General features: G+C 40.0%; 1 protein-coding gene across 2 annotated transcripts in view; it reads right to left on the bottom strand.

Annotated features, from left to right (window-relative positions):
• Positions 1-6,039: 6,039 nt before the first annotated feature.
• The window catches only part of AIG1 (androgen induced 1), a 128,542-nt gene continuing 119,942 nt past the window's right edge, over positions 6,040-14,639 (bottom strand). For both annotated transcript variants that reach the window (XM_076333750.1, XM_076333751.1), the window contains 2 exons: positions 9,899-10,062; positions 6,040-6,717 (listed from right to left, as the gene is read on the bottom strand). In XM_076333750.1, coding sequence (XP_076189865.1) covers positions 6,680-6,717; positions 9,899-10,062 — 202 coding nt within the window. In that variant the 3' untranslated portion in view covers positions 6,040-6,679. The remainder of the gene's footprint in view (positions 6,718-9,898; positions 10,063-14,639) is intronic.

Below are 14,639 nucleotides of genomic sequence, written 5' to 3'. Positions count from 1 at the left end.
TCCCGTGGTGATTCTTGGCCAGACTACGTACAGGTAGTTGAGGTCCCCCATTATCGTGATCGTTGCTGCCTAAGTATTGTGTGCTTAATTGTCTCTTCCTACTCTATGACTAAAAACACTCCTGTTCTGTTAAGCCACCTCTAGAGAAAATGGTTTGCAGCTTAATACCAGTAGCAGAAGAGGGGTGACCTCCCCCTCTTTATCCCATTACATCTGTCAGGTGTAAACTTAAAAGCCAAATTGGGAACCATTATTAAATAAGAACAATTTATTTTACACAGTAAATAAGCTAAGATGATTACATGTAGAAAGCTAGCCAGGCACTGCTCTGCCTGCGAAATTAAACATCCAGAAATACAGTACTGCAAAGTACTGCAGCTGCAGATCGTCCCTATTGCTACGGGCAGGATGGCTGGCAGCTCACCAGCGTTACTCCCAGGGGAAAAGTGGGAGCACAAGGAGCTGCCAGTTTGGAGTTATAGTAGAATTACTGCCCGTGTCAAGAATGGTACCTTTCACAGTGCCTGATTTCTTTCCATGTTAAGCAAGTAACTGCCATTTAGTATCTGTCATTATTTTTTTCTACAGAAGATCATGTGTGTCTGTATGTACACATGTATGTGTGCATATATAGCTCTGTATGCATGTTTGTGTTTAACTTTTACGTACACAATATACATACAGTGGGAACTATCATCTGCATATTAAAAAAGCAAAGAGATATTATGTCCTAGTACTGACTGTACCACAGCAATCTCTATATTTAGAATGCACACTGCAGAGATTCTTCTCCAGCCTAATGGTAGATGCTTACTTTTTAATACACAAGCTATATATAAAATGCTGAACTTGGACACCGTGGCTAGCTACAATACGAATTATACAAAAAAGATGCCGTTTTGCTTCTGTCTCATTTTGCACAGCTCTAAGGAACAGCAGATACCTCCTCCATTGGGCCATGAAGTCTGTGGCCTACCTTTCAAATTTCCGTACTGGTATTTATTGTGTTGAGGTTCAAATCCCTTTACAGCTGTGGTCTGAACAAGAAAAGGGCACTTAAGGGAATAAGACTACAACTTGCTCTTCTGGGTTACATTAAAATCCATTGATTTCCGTCTGTTACCTGAAAAAAACAGAGTGCATTTTTGATAAAAATAAAATTGCTTATTTTGGAGAATATACGTTAAATATATTTGATGTTTATGATCTGTAAATTGGACAGTTCTGTTCTTCTTAGAGTTACTTAGTAATACAAGTAAGAGGAAGTCACTATGCGCAAAAGAATTATTATCACTCTAAGCACAAAAAGCTTTTTCATTACGTCATTAAAAGCACTACAGAAAGCATCCCACCTGCAAGTCCACTTGCCCCCTCATTCAGCAAAGCCCCTGTGCTGAAAAACACCTGTGCGTGTGCTTTGAGTTCAGCATGCGCCTAAGAACTTTTCTAGACAGATGTCAACAGCGAGATCTTTTTACTTTCCAGGCTGATTTCATTTCCCCTTTGCTCCTCTTGTCTCAAAAAGAGGAGAGATCATTGCCACTGTAGAAAGTTGATCAGTCAAACCTGCAACTGCTTTTTTTCCTGGGACTTCTGCAGTAGTCAAACCCCAGGTTTAATCCTGCAGTCAGACACATTGAAGACACCTGTGCTTTTACAACATATACGAACACGTTGGGCCAAACATAATGGCCCAAATATATATTAAACCTCTGAGGTTTCCTTCCTTCCCTGCAACACCTGTGACCCCAGTTTAAGCGGCTGGCTACAGCGGCATGTGAAGCTTTGAACCACAGGAGCAGAGCTGAGCAGCTGGGATACCCCAGCGGAGGTGACCTCTTCTACCAATATGCATTACGCTTTGATTAGGAGCTTGCTTTTGCTGCTGCAGATGGAAAATACCTGTCACCAACATTTGCCCCCGTTCACATGAAACACGGGAGCATTAAAAGACAGGATTAATAGCGTAACTTCTCCAAGGCTGCATTCAGAGGCGACCTCAGCTACACACCTCCTACTGCTTGCTCCTTTATTCCCAGGGCAGGAGCACCAAACCTACCTCAGTGATGCTAACCTCAGGTTGACGGTCTCTTCAGGACTATACTTTAACTCAAGTTTTAGATTATAAATCCTTTCAGTGTTCACTCTAACGGTATCTGAGTCTTCAAAGGCTACCAAAGTGTGTATCAGAGCCCTGCAGACTGACCAATCTTCATAAAAAATAAAAGGCAAAGAAGAAATTGGTGTTAGGATTTGAAATAGTCTTTGAATAGCAAATTCAATAGGAAAAATGAACCAAGAAGCGTATGTCTTATACACTGTCATTATAAACTGCCACATGGGAGCCTGCAGAATGGTTAGCCATTTTTCAGTCTACTCACAGTGTCCAAGTGGCTTTGACGTGCACTGGTGCTAATTTAGCTAATATTACTCATGTGGGCAGAGAAGCAAAGAATCAACTTAAAAATAGGGAAATTATTTGTCATTTTCCTTTAAAATAAGGCAACAGTTGCTATAGAGAGCGAGCAAACTATGGTTTTATCACACACAAGCTAAATCAGACTAAAATAATTTAATTTTGAAATTGTGGCAAAAGTTTGCAAATTATGGCAACCTCTTTGTAACAGAGTGGTATAGGAACTGTGCATGTATATTTTGGGGTAGCTAAATGCATGCAGAAAGTGAGGATGAGCTTTCTAAAGCCAAATAGGGGATACAGTCATACTGAAATTCATGGCAACTCTGTAGTTAGACTTTCTAAGCAGCCTTAAAAAAAAAAATCCCTCCTTTTTTGTGTTCTATACTAAGTCAAGAGAGTATTATCAAGATTGCTAAGTCAAGCATTCAAGAGTGAGGTAATGTCAGAATTCAGGCCGTCTGTTCAACCTTAGTTTGGCCCCTTGTGAGTGTGAATTATGATGTTGCCTTTAATTAGATGATCACACAATATTTTTTCCTATGCCTCATTCATAACACATGATGGATGGTGCTCACTGAATGATGAAAGTGTATTTTGTTTTTTCCTTGTGGTTCAAGGTGTGGCAGCCTGCCTTATTTACTACACGCTATATTCTTCTGACAACAAAACTAATGATTCCTTCACAGAGTTTTTTACGTGGTTTATCATTACAGCTATGACATACTCAACAAACATTACTAATTTAATTTTACTGCAATCCTCAAGGGAAAAGCTAGAGTTTTTTCACTTAATTTATCCATCTAGAACCTGTTCTCATTGCTCAGGTTTTCATCAAGGCTTTGCTTCCTTCATACTTGGTCTAGGCAGCTTTACTTGCATCAGCTTTGGGGAGGTACTGACAATACATGGGAACCAAAGTTGGGGTCTCCATTCTGGCGTGTGTCTTCTGTGTCTGGAGAAGGTCAACAGATCAGGACGGTAGGGAAAATCCTGTTCAGCCACAAGACGGACCATTCCCAAAGTTGATAAACACTTTGGAAAATTACCTGTGCACTACAGGGAAGTGCAAGCATATTTTTTCTAAAACTTGGACGAAGATGAATAGATTTTCCCCATAAATTCAGAAGCGTTACTAATACAAATGCTATCCTTCTTCCAAAGTCCCAGCTCCACAGCAAGAGAAAAGTAGAGAAAAGTTTTCCAGACATGATTTTTTTTTTTCATAGATTTGCACTTGGAAATAGATGACTTGTTCTGACAAAAAGTTTTCCACCAAAAAAATAGTTTCCCCAAGAGAAATACCTTTCAGGGACAATTTCAGCCAAGATGGTTGAAATCTGGCAAGCTTACAAGTGACTTTTACTTTAGTCATCATTCATCCATCATCTTTCTTAAGAATGATGGATTGTGTAATTCTAAAGGGAATGAACACAGTCTAGAAGAGCACTCTCTGGGTACACAGGCCCCAAAGTTATTTATATCATGGTTCATACATCATAGGCTGGATTTAATGCTCTAAAATGTTTTTGACTTTAAATACGATGATTCAAAGCTCATAGGAGGTGGAGAACTTCTTGAGATCTGAGAAGACAAATTGAGTTCAAACCTTCTTGGAATACTATAAATTTCCTCAAACCAAATGAAACCCACCACATTTTGTGTCACATATATTGCCTTTGGCTAAGATTGCCAACCTCAGGGGCTTAACTGAGATCTAAGCTTGGTAGTCTATTTTTTTGAGGTGCTGAATATTCACCAATTCACAGATAAGAGGGATGACAATTTTAAGTGTCCCTATGCTGTACCTCTGAAAGGGAGTCTTCATTTACTCGGACATATACCTACAGATTCAGCTATGCAATTTTGATCTCTGATGTTTCTGTTCTCTTTATATTCTTACCACATTTCCAATATCACCTAAAATGACACAGTACTAGAAGAAAAACTTATCCTGAGCAGGTGCAAAACTTACTGAGAAAGAGGAATCTTTCCAGCAACAGCCAGTTTTTGAGGTTTCAGCCATTCAGTGGTGCAATAAATACAGCAGAGACGTTCAGAGTGTACTCTTGCAGAATGTGTACAGCTGTGTGGCATTTTTGCATTTCTTATTTTTATTTAACACGTTCTTTCCATCAGAATGAATTCTTGAATTCAGTGAAGGAAACAATCCCCGTGAAATAAAAAAATTGCAAAAATGACTTAACAGCAAAGCATGAGTTATGCAAGTTCTTCAAATGACAAACAAGTCAACACGGTTTGTGCTTTGGGCTTCCCACCCTAAGCTGCAGTTGATAATCTCTCACAACGCAATGTCTGCCACTGCTGCTGTAAGAAATTCCTACAGCAAAACTCAGTGCATTCATTGTCCACCAGTACTTTCATGTGCTACCACAGCTTTCAGAAGCAGTGACTTCAAACAGCTCCTAACTCACTAAACATGACTGAATCCATGTTTTCTTTCCTTCCTGAGTTTTGAAAGCCTGCTGCAAATAACACACATCTTACCACCTCCAATAACAACCATCTATTACAATCAAGCCCTAGTTATCTGTGGATGGACTAACCATGTTGCAGTATTACTATGCATATGTAATGCACAGCTCGGGTCCAGTGGAACATAACATTCCTAATGCAAAGCCACATGGCTACAGCTAATTTGCTTCCGAATTCTGCTGGTTTTGTGTGTCCTGCCCCCTCCCCCTGTGGGACCATCAGAGGAGCTCCTTCGTCTTTATCTGGCCACTTATTTCCATGAACTTTCTAGTAACTTGCCTAGCTTTGAAATCTTTGCAACTCTGATCAACAAGTTAAAAATTATTGAGAGGACAGACACAGTCACAAAGACAGTATCATCACAGAAGCCTTATTTTTGAAGGAAACCAACCAAAAAGCACATTGTTGAACTTGTGCACTGTTTCCTATGATAGTGTGTACATAAATAAATTTAAAAAAATACTGTGGAGGCATGTCATGAGTTGCATGAGATCAGTTCCACCCAAAACTGTTCAAGAGCAGAAACATGGTTAAGTCATACTAAAACTCTGCAGAAATCCCTTTAATAAAAATCACACATTAACATTACACATCTTTGAAGTGCTCTGCATGTGTTAAAATAAATACATCTAAATACACTAATGAATAAATGTGATATGAATACCAAGACATTTTGATCTTAAAGTTACTTTTTCATAAATAATTTCTTGCTGAAAATTATTCCATTCACTTTATTTTAATTCTAGACAATTTTTCTGCCTACTAGAGTTCCTTCTTGAGTGTCTGATAATTAAACAGAATCCTGTCAAGTTTAAACGATCGCTAGTATTTTGCAACTGAATTCCTAATACAAACAGGCATATGTTTAACTTTAAACATTTGCTTACGTGCCTTCCTGAAGTAAGGCTTAAATGCTCTCTCTGGTACAACACTAATGGTTCAGCCCATCTATTGAGAACTTACAACTTGAAAATGCAGGATCAGGTCTTGTACTAGGAAAATAAGAGGAAAAATCTTAATGTAGAAATAATATAATCTACATTGACACTGGAAAACCTGAAAATACATCATTCAAATGCCATCAATCCATCCAGAATTTCAAGAATCAGCATGAAGAAACAGAAACGCAGGGATAATTTGATCTTTATTTAGGCCTATTTAAGAAAAGTTGCATCATATTCAGATAGTCTAACACCGCAAATAAGATTTTACCGGACTGATAAAATTATTAACATCACTGATTTAAGGCAGCTGTTACATAGTGTTACATTAATATTTCAGTCAGATTGAATTCTTCTTCGGATACATTCATGCAATTAACTTCTACTGTATTTTTACACTGTACTTTGAAATACATAGGATTGTTTTGTTTCTCCATATTAGACGTATCTGGTTAAGCTTTTCTCAGACAATACAGAGAATGGACTCATTGCTCTTCTTGGTGGAAGTGAAAAGATTTAATGACAATGATTTAATGACTTACTTGATGCAAGAAACGCACACTGAGAATGCCGTGGAAATAAATATACATCTTATATGTGTATGTCGCATGCAAGCGTGGAGAAATAGGAATGGAGGTTGAAACATTATTATTATTCTTAGCTAAAACCATTTTCCCTTCATATAAAACCCAAAAATATCCTTGCACTGAGCAGAGGGCCCATTAAACTTCCTCCTTTCCAAAAGATTCCTCTCCATGCCAACCTCTGTCGGGGATGAGAAATCTTCCATGGAGCCATAAACAATCCTCCATGTTGCCTCTATTGTTCAGTCCAATTTTGGCTTTTCTTTTCCTTCTTCAATACCTGAAAACATATGGAGAACAGCTTTTAAAAATCCCTGAATGAATAAAAATGAAGAGTTTACTTAGAGAGGTCTTCTAATGCATTAATCTTTCTTTTCCCTCTATTGCTGTTGTTTCTCCCCTACTTGCTCACATGCTCTTGCATGTGTTACCTCACCTGCTGTGAACGAAAAGAGCATCTGCACACCTGATGGCAGTGGTTGTCCAGTAATGAACTGCACAACCCTCCCTCCCTCCGGACCAGTTTCAAATCAGTCTAACCCCCTGCGGCACGCTCAGCCTTTGATGGCTGCAGGGGTCTGGGAACAGTTAGTTCCCTCACCTCCTCTGCTTACCTACAAGCAAATTAAAGTAGATGTTATTATAGCTGAAGCTAAGCAGCCGACTTTATTTGAAAGCAAGTTTTTAAAATTGTGTTTCAGAATTCAATAACTTAACCCCCCTCCATTTCAACATCGGATTTTTAAATATTTGCAAGTACATCTCCCTTTTTTGAGAGTACAAGAATGAAGAATCAATTACTGTTGATAGGGTGCCTCTCTCTTCTTATAATGGCCAAGTCTTTCAGTAATATCAGGAGGGCTGAGTTGAGTGTAGGGCTCCTTAAAGAACTTATCCTTGCTGCAGGACTTGTCTCTTTTCTATGCTGAGCAAAGTCTGGGCTGGGCAGCAGATTGTGTTTTTTCTGGCAATGAAAACATTCAGCTATTTCATGTGCCTGTTCCTGGACAACGAATTACTATTGGTATCTGACAAAAGTATTGTTCTTCTGACTAAGCCCTCTCTGCCAGACATCTCAAATACAAATATTTCTTTTGGAGGTTTTCAGGCCTGCTGCATGATGGAAAAGAAAGACTTCTGAGGACTGAAGGCAAAAGAGAAGCAATGTTTGAGAATGCCGAGAGGAAAATCCCGTCACAAGTAACATCACCTGCTAATGCAATATATGCATAGACGGTAGGTACACCGAAAGTCACTTTAAAAACATAGTTAGTTAATTCCAATACGGGAAACAGTAAGACCTGTCTGCAGTTAGAAAGCACAACTGCAGAGCTGCCTTGCTGAAAGAAGCAACACGGGAACAAAAGGGTCTGCGCATTGCCAGCAGCCCGAGTACAATGGCCCTGGGTGTTGCTGGCAAACTGATGTAATGGAAGAGCCACAGTTGAAGGTTTAACAACCAAAACAAGAGGCTGGGTCCAAAAGATTACAGTGGGTTTACAAGGCTGCTCCAGGCCCGATCTTGAGTCTTCTGTTTTATGCTGGAAGGAACTTTTCCAATAGTTTTAAATGAGCTGGTTTGTCTTTTTAAGAGAGCCTCTTTTCCTTTCTTCTGAAGCACTTTACTGCAGATGCATCAAATAGTTTGGCAGGAATGCAGATACCCTCAAAACTGTGGACAGACACTGGCTTGTACAAAGGGCAAATTTTTCCTTGCCTACCATGTTTGTGGTTTAACTTGGAAAAACTAACTGCAAATCATTTTGTCAGTAGTGAGGTTTCATTTAATGCATCTCCAGAGGAAAAGGAAAAAAACTCCAAACCCAAACCAACCCCCTCTCACCCCAGAAATCTTCTCATGGCAGACTGCTTTAATTTGCAAGCTTACTGCTCAAAAGCCCCTTTTAAATGTACAGTTTTCAAATAGTATTTTCCCAAGTCTCACACGGTGATGGACTAGCATTATTTTACATCTCTGCTGTTTGTGGTGTGCCTGCCATATGCTTCAGGTTAGGTTTATGCAAAGTGTTTCAAGCACAGCAAACCAGCAGGTGACTCACGGCATTTTCTGTTTTGCAAGTGCTTGAGCCACAAAGGACTTTGGATCAATATTCTTTAACCAAATCAAGGAAATGATGGAGATGATAATAAGGCCATGATGAACCTTGGAAAAGCTTGGAAGAATGACCCGATTGATGTTAGCTCCTCTAGGGTGGAGGGCCACAAGAACCAGGGATTTTGTTATGCATACAGTGGAATAGTGTGGGAGATTTTCCACCATTTACTTATTCATGGACTTGGTAAGAACATGTGATTCTTCACCACATTATTATTCTTCATACAGGACTTAGGTCAAGTGAAATTATTCCACGTGGCTGCCTTTTTTAGAAACTTCTTTCCTGAATTAACTTAAGTAAGTTAAATAGATGGGAATGTGACATCAAACTGAGGTCTGAAAACCAGACTTGAACACTGTGACCAATGTTCGCTGGTTCTAGAGCAAAAACAAAAAGACACTTTATACCCGGGTGCTAATATGAGCAAATGGCAAGTAAAACTGCTTTGAGCTTCTGGCATTGGGTTCTACCTAGTACTGGAGGACTTGTTAAAAGAGATTTGTGTGTGCAATAAACTACCATGTGAATTTATGGTGTATTAACCAGTGCACACTAAGTTTCCCAAGAGGGGATACAGGCTGTTCATATGGTCCCAATGTGTTATGCGCCCAACGAATGTAATGACAGAATTCCCACAGAGCATGGATTTCACTCCAGTTGTGATTTGCCATTGCGGTGATTATGAACGTTGTTTGCTTATTTCAGGCAATTTGATAAATGAAAAACATCTTTCATAGATTAAAGGAACCTACTTTTCATCTTGTGTTTGTCTTATTTTCCCTTTTCCTCTACTCAGCAATGGGTGGCCTAGGCAGGGTAGGTGATGTAGAGTCTGCACAGTTATGTTTACCCTGCACTAAGGTGATCTTTCATTCCTATTATTTTACTGACATGAACATACTCATTTTCCTTGAGTAAATTTATAAGCAGAAAACACCTTATACCTGAAAATACTAAAATAATGTATTTTTATTTCTAAGTCTAAGCTTACCATTAACAGCATTCCCACAGAATGATACTTTATTCTAGCTGCATTTAATGGGTTCATCAGCTAATAAGTAGGTTGTAAACCAAGTGGGTTGTAAACCTCTCAGGTAATTGCCAAAAGCTCTTAAATTAGTATTGGAAGTTATAAAAAAGAATACATATTCATAGCTCATCATGCTCTCCAGCAGCCATTCCGTTCATCTGGCTGCTTTAAAGAGCAAGCAAGCAAGACATTTCAGTGAACTTCTGTCACTCTCCTTTGTTTTAGCCAGCTTAAAATCTTCTCGACTTTCAGGGGAGCATACTCAAGTCCTGATGGTGTATTTCATCAGTTAATATTCCTAAAACAATACTCACATTTTTGGGTATCCCAGATGTAGTTGTTCAGGACCTCTCCCACCAAGTAGAATATGTTAATTATTATGGTAACAGCTGCAAAAAAGATTATTTTGACACCTGGGCTGAGGTGCTCAAGAAGTGGGTACACCCACACTCCTGTAACATGGTGAATCCAGCACACCCTGAAACAAAACAAAAATAACAAGTACTGACTCTTATAGCCCTGTTTTTCAAAAGTAGCTTGGGCTATAGGCTTAGCTACTGTAACCTGAAAAGCAATTATTTGAAAGGACTGCAAGTTGCAACTGAACTGGAGCACCTGGATGACATCCACCCAGAAGAGACATCACAAATGATGAAACTATGACTGATTTCCCACATTCTTACTGCTTTGTTTTAAATGTAATATGAGCAGTTGGCCAATTTTCATGTTCTGATGCAGGCAGGTATTTCCTTGCTGCATTTATATTTACGAGGAATACACACCCCTGTTTCATGTGGCAGCGTGGAAACTACAGCATCCTCTGTTCCAGGCAGGTTCTTTATCCAAAGAGCATTCAGGGTTCTCCAGGCTCTTCTACACAGCCCAACTCTCTGCCTTCTGCAGGGTCCTTCTTTCATTTTGTACGTTTGTGCATTTCTGCTGCTTCTCCTCGCTACACCTGGCAAGTGCATCAGTTTTTGGGTTTGCCAGAAACATATGGTTCAGCTTCTCTTTGAGAGAATAATTTCTTCAGCACCTGTGTTTTAGGTTGCTCCTCCTTTTCTTTCAGTTACCTGGTATCATTTGGGATCTAATAATTTTTCTCTAGGTAGGATAAACATTTAAAAAAAAAAAAGAAACCACTTTATCAGTGAAATTCTCCCCAGCTCCACACTCAATACACAGTAAAGGAAAAGGAATGATGGTGACATCATTCTGGTCACAGAGATTTTTAGCATTCAGCTACAGTGGAGACTGTTGGTACGTTAACCCAAGAGACAGGGTGTCAGCTTTACTGCAGTGCAGCCTGAAGAAGCACTCCAGGTATGTGGTTTCACTGTGTGTGACTGCAATGGACACCTGTACCCTCTGAAGGGATAGCTTTTGCGTTGAGGTCTGACGTGGTGAGTGGTGAAGTCAGAAGGAGCAGAGCAAGTCCATACGTTCCAGCATGTGGAAGCTAAGAAAGGCAAATGCTGCCAAACAACTGAGCAAACATCACGGAGGCTAACCAGGAAAAGTGCTCAGTGTAGACAGGCTGGGGCCCGTGAGCTGCTGGGCTCTCTTCAAGAATGTAAATCTCTTCCTTTCTGACCCGGCAATTTGAGAGAGAAGCTCACAGTGAAGCACAGCTAGAGAAGACTCAGCAGCTGCACAGACAATATATTATTGATGGGGATTTCCACGTCCATATGATTTGCTTCACTTGCTGATACTTCTGTTTGTTTAAGGAAGACTTTTGATCACTAGATCAACAGTCATAGGCTCCTGAAGGGCAGAGACACAGAAGTCCTCCCAAAACTGTTACCATAAATGCCTGTCACACAGAGAGTACAGAATCCCTGTTTAACGATTCTCCATCACCCTGGAAACGTACATGGTTGTCATAGCTTCCCTCCTCCTTAGAAAAGCTTTTATTACAGCCAAACCCTTAACAGTTGGACACTTCATGTAGGAATTTACATGTGTCAGTAAATTAATCTGCACGATCTAAATGCAGATTAAAAACCCTTTCTCCAAGTGAGTTCACATATGGTGAAACGATCTCTGTACTTTAGAGTTATTTTCCACAACATTCTTCTGTGCCAGAATTAACCTGACAAGATAAAGGTATCTGAAAAAATAAAGGGTTCCTGTGTAACCCATGGTAACAGGGGATATTGTGTTCTTCTTGATCGAAGAAGAAGATGGGACAGTTGGGTAGAAGGTAATGGGATGTCCTCTACTCTCAGGTTGGCTTAGCAGGGAGTGTCTATTACTGCCTAAAGTTTTTCAGTTTCATCTGCTTTCATTTTACAATCCTTCTGTGAAAAACAAGCTCCAAGTAAAAAGCTTGGAAAAAAGCCAATGCTTCTTTTTCACTTATTTTCTCTGGTGTGATGAATCTGCCCAGCACTATAAAGCACCTTTACAGAGGGACTTTTCAAGGGACCTTCTAAACTGCACCTACGTAGCCAACTTCATGAACCAAGTAGAAGTGGCATTTACTAGAATGCATTTATGCTAGAAAGAGGAAATATTTTCTAAATCCAACTAATGAGTCACTGATGAGCTCCCGAATGTCAGCGATCTCTGGTTAGTTCAGAGTCTTTGAGTACAGCTCATGCCCTCTGCTCTCTGCTGCCCAGCACGGGAGCACATTCATTGCTTGGTGATACTGCTCGTGCGTTCAGCGTAGCTGTTGTACGCCTGTCCCCGGTGCAGCCACACCGCAGGAACTCATGCTTTGGGCGCAAGAGGTACTGAGTGCCACTCGGGAGACAACGGTCACAAACCCACCTGATCAGCTGCCCTGATCTTCCTTAAAATGAGCTGTACAATGCCGCTCGCCACATTGGGATGGAGTAATATCAGCCTTCTTTCCTCTGAGCAGTGACACACTGACTATTCCTGCATTGTCTTTACCACAAATGGGAGCAGCAAAGGGATGACTGCTGCCATGGAAACCTCACCTGATGGCCTTTCTTAGTGGGTTCGTTCCTGCTTGAATACAAGCTATCTCGACGCCGCACAATAAAGGGCTGATCAACCGTAGGCATAAAGCTTCCATACAAGATTGCTGATTACTAATGTTAATGAATGCCTTCAACGTTGCAATTCTAGTAGTCATTATTCCTGTCCAACCTCATTATTAGATAAGCACAGGGGAGCATGCATTAAGATTTACTTAGGAGTGCAAATCTATATCCAATTTAAGACCTTGTTATTGAACAGGTATAAAAAATGGGTCGTTTAGATAAAAATAAATGGAGGAGAAAAAGTTTAAGCTAAAACTGGACTGGCTACTTTTGAGAAGATAAAATTAACTTGAACCTCCCTGTGTTTCGGTTCCGTGGCAGCCTATGTAGACGTAACCGTGTGTTTTCAAAGATGATTGTGTTACAGGTCATCGAGCTCATTTAGCCATTTGTTAGAACTGGTAAGAAAAGAAGGAACGGAAATATTCACACATTGTATTCAAATTAAAATATCTGTTAAAAGAAGTGGAGATTTTCGGAAATTTTCAACCAGCTGGTGTAGAAATCAGAAAAAGCTATTTGAAAACATACAATATTGCTTCTTTTTAACAAATCTGTCAAAAATTTGACTTTGTAGCTGTTTTTCACCTAGTATACAGTAGATGTTGTATATCTCTCCTATCAACGTAATTAGGAGGAAATGAAAACTATGCAGAGAAGATACATGTACATTTATTCTTTGGCTATAGATCTTTTGTTAATGAGGAAAAGTAACTACAAAAGATTGTCAGAACCTTGCGGTTTATGTGTGCTCTACCTGTCGCTTTGAGTAATGCAGCTGTTACAACAGCACGTGTAAAACTCAAGTCCTAGTAGAAGCAAGCTCAACACGTGGATATAACGGCAGATAACCATGACACCCGAAAGATTTTGCAACGGGAGACATGTTGCGGAAAATGGTTGCTTCTTCATGATGGCTGCTCTCAGCTACAGGAGTCTGAATATACTTGCACAGGCATCACAGCTTGGCGGCACATTGTGGTCTGAACTCTGAGAGTCTCCACCCATTTCCTGCCCAAGTTGAGTCCTTCAGCAAAATCTGCAGCCGAACAACAATCAGTACTACATGTTCTGGAAACAGGAACTACTAGATGAGGGGCTGTGTAACTTTTCAAGAGCAGTGAATGAGAGGACACAGAATAATAATGCATGTCATAAAATGGCTGAAGAGCTCCCAATGCTCTTCCTCATAACAGAAGAAGCACTTTAACAGAACTCGGAGACAAGAAATTCAAATCTGATAACGGAAATACCTTTCTGCATGATACCTAATTAACCTCTGGAATGTTCTACCCTACCTTTCAGTGATACATCACTGAAATCAAGATATTGAAAGAAGTTTTGAAGTATACAAGTTTAGAAGTCTACTCCTCTTCTCTGGGCCGTATCATGCAACTCGAGCAAGATTCTGAAGTCAGGAGACTGTACAAGCAGTAAGAATGAGTACAGTTATGCTTAAGTTCAAAGAGTACAAGGTATATAAACCATCAAGACTGAAGGATCCAAGCATCTACTTTTTGACATAGGTTTTGGAAGAAAACTTCCCTTACAGGCTGGTTATTCCAAAATGGCCTGCTAAATCTTCTCCTCAATCATCTGACATTAGCTACAGCTGGAGCTTAGATACCTGACTACTCTGATCTCCTATGGCAGTTACTTCTCGCAGCAGCAAATCCTTTCCCACATCTTCTGTGCTGTTCAGGTTTCCAGTGACTGGCAGAAAGGAAGGCTGAATCTTTGGTCCCAAACAAATCCTAGGCCAGTTTCCATTGTGGCTACTCTTTACCAAACAACAGAACATGGGCGTTTTCTACGCTTTTATTTCATGATCTTTCCTAGCATCAGTCTCTTCCTTTTCCACAGATAGTGAGAACTTTACCCAGAACGATTAAATTGTGGAATGTCTCCCAAAGGAGGTGACGGGCTTACAGCAGCTGAGTCATTCAAAACTTGAATGAACAAATCATTTGTGGTTATAGAGTAGGGACCAACCCTATGCTTTCAGAGGCAGGAACACAATGACCCACACTAAATCTGT

This window comes from Aptenodytes patagonicus, chromosome 3 (genome assembly GCF_965638725.1).
Source record: "Aptenodytes patagonicus chromosome 3, bAptPat1.pri.cur, whole genome shotgun sequence".
Lineage (NCBI taxonomy): Eukaryota > Metazoa > Chordata > Aves > Sphenisciformes > Spheniscidae > Aptenodytes > Aptenodytes patagonicus.
The sequence above is the reverse complement of the archived record's forward strand: the minus strand, read 5'-3'. Positions and strand labels throughout refer to the sequence as shown.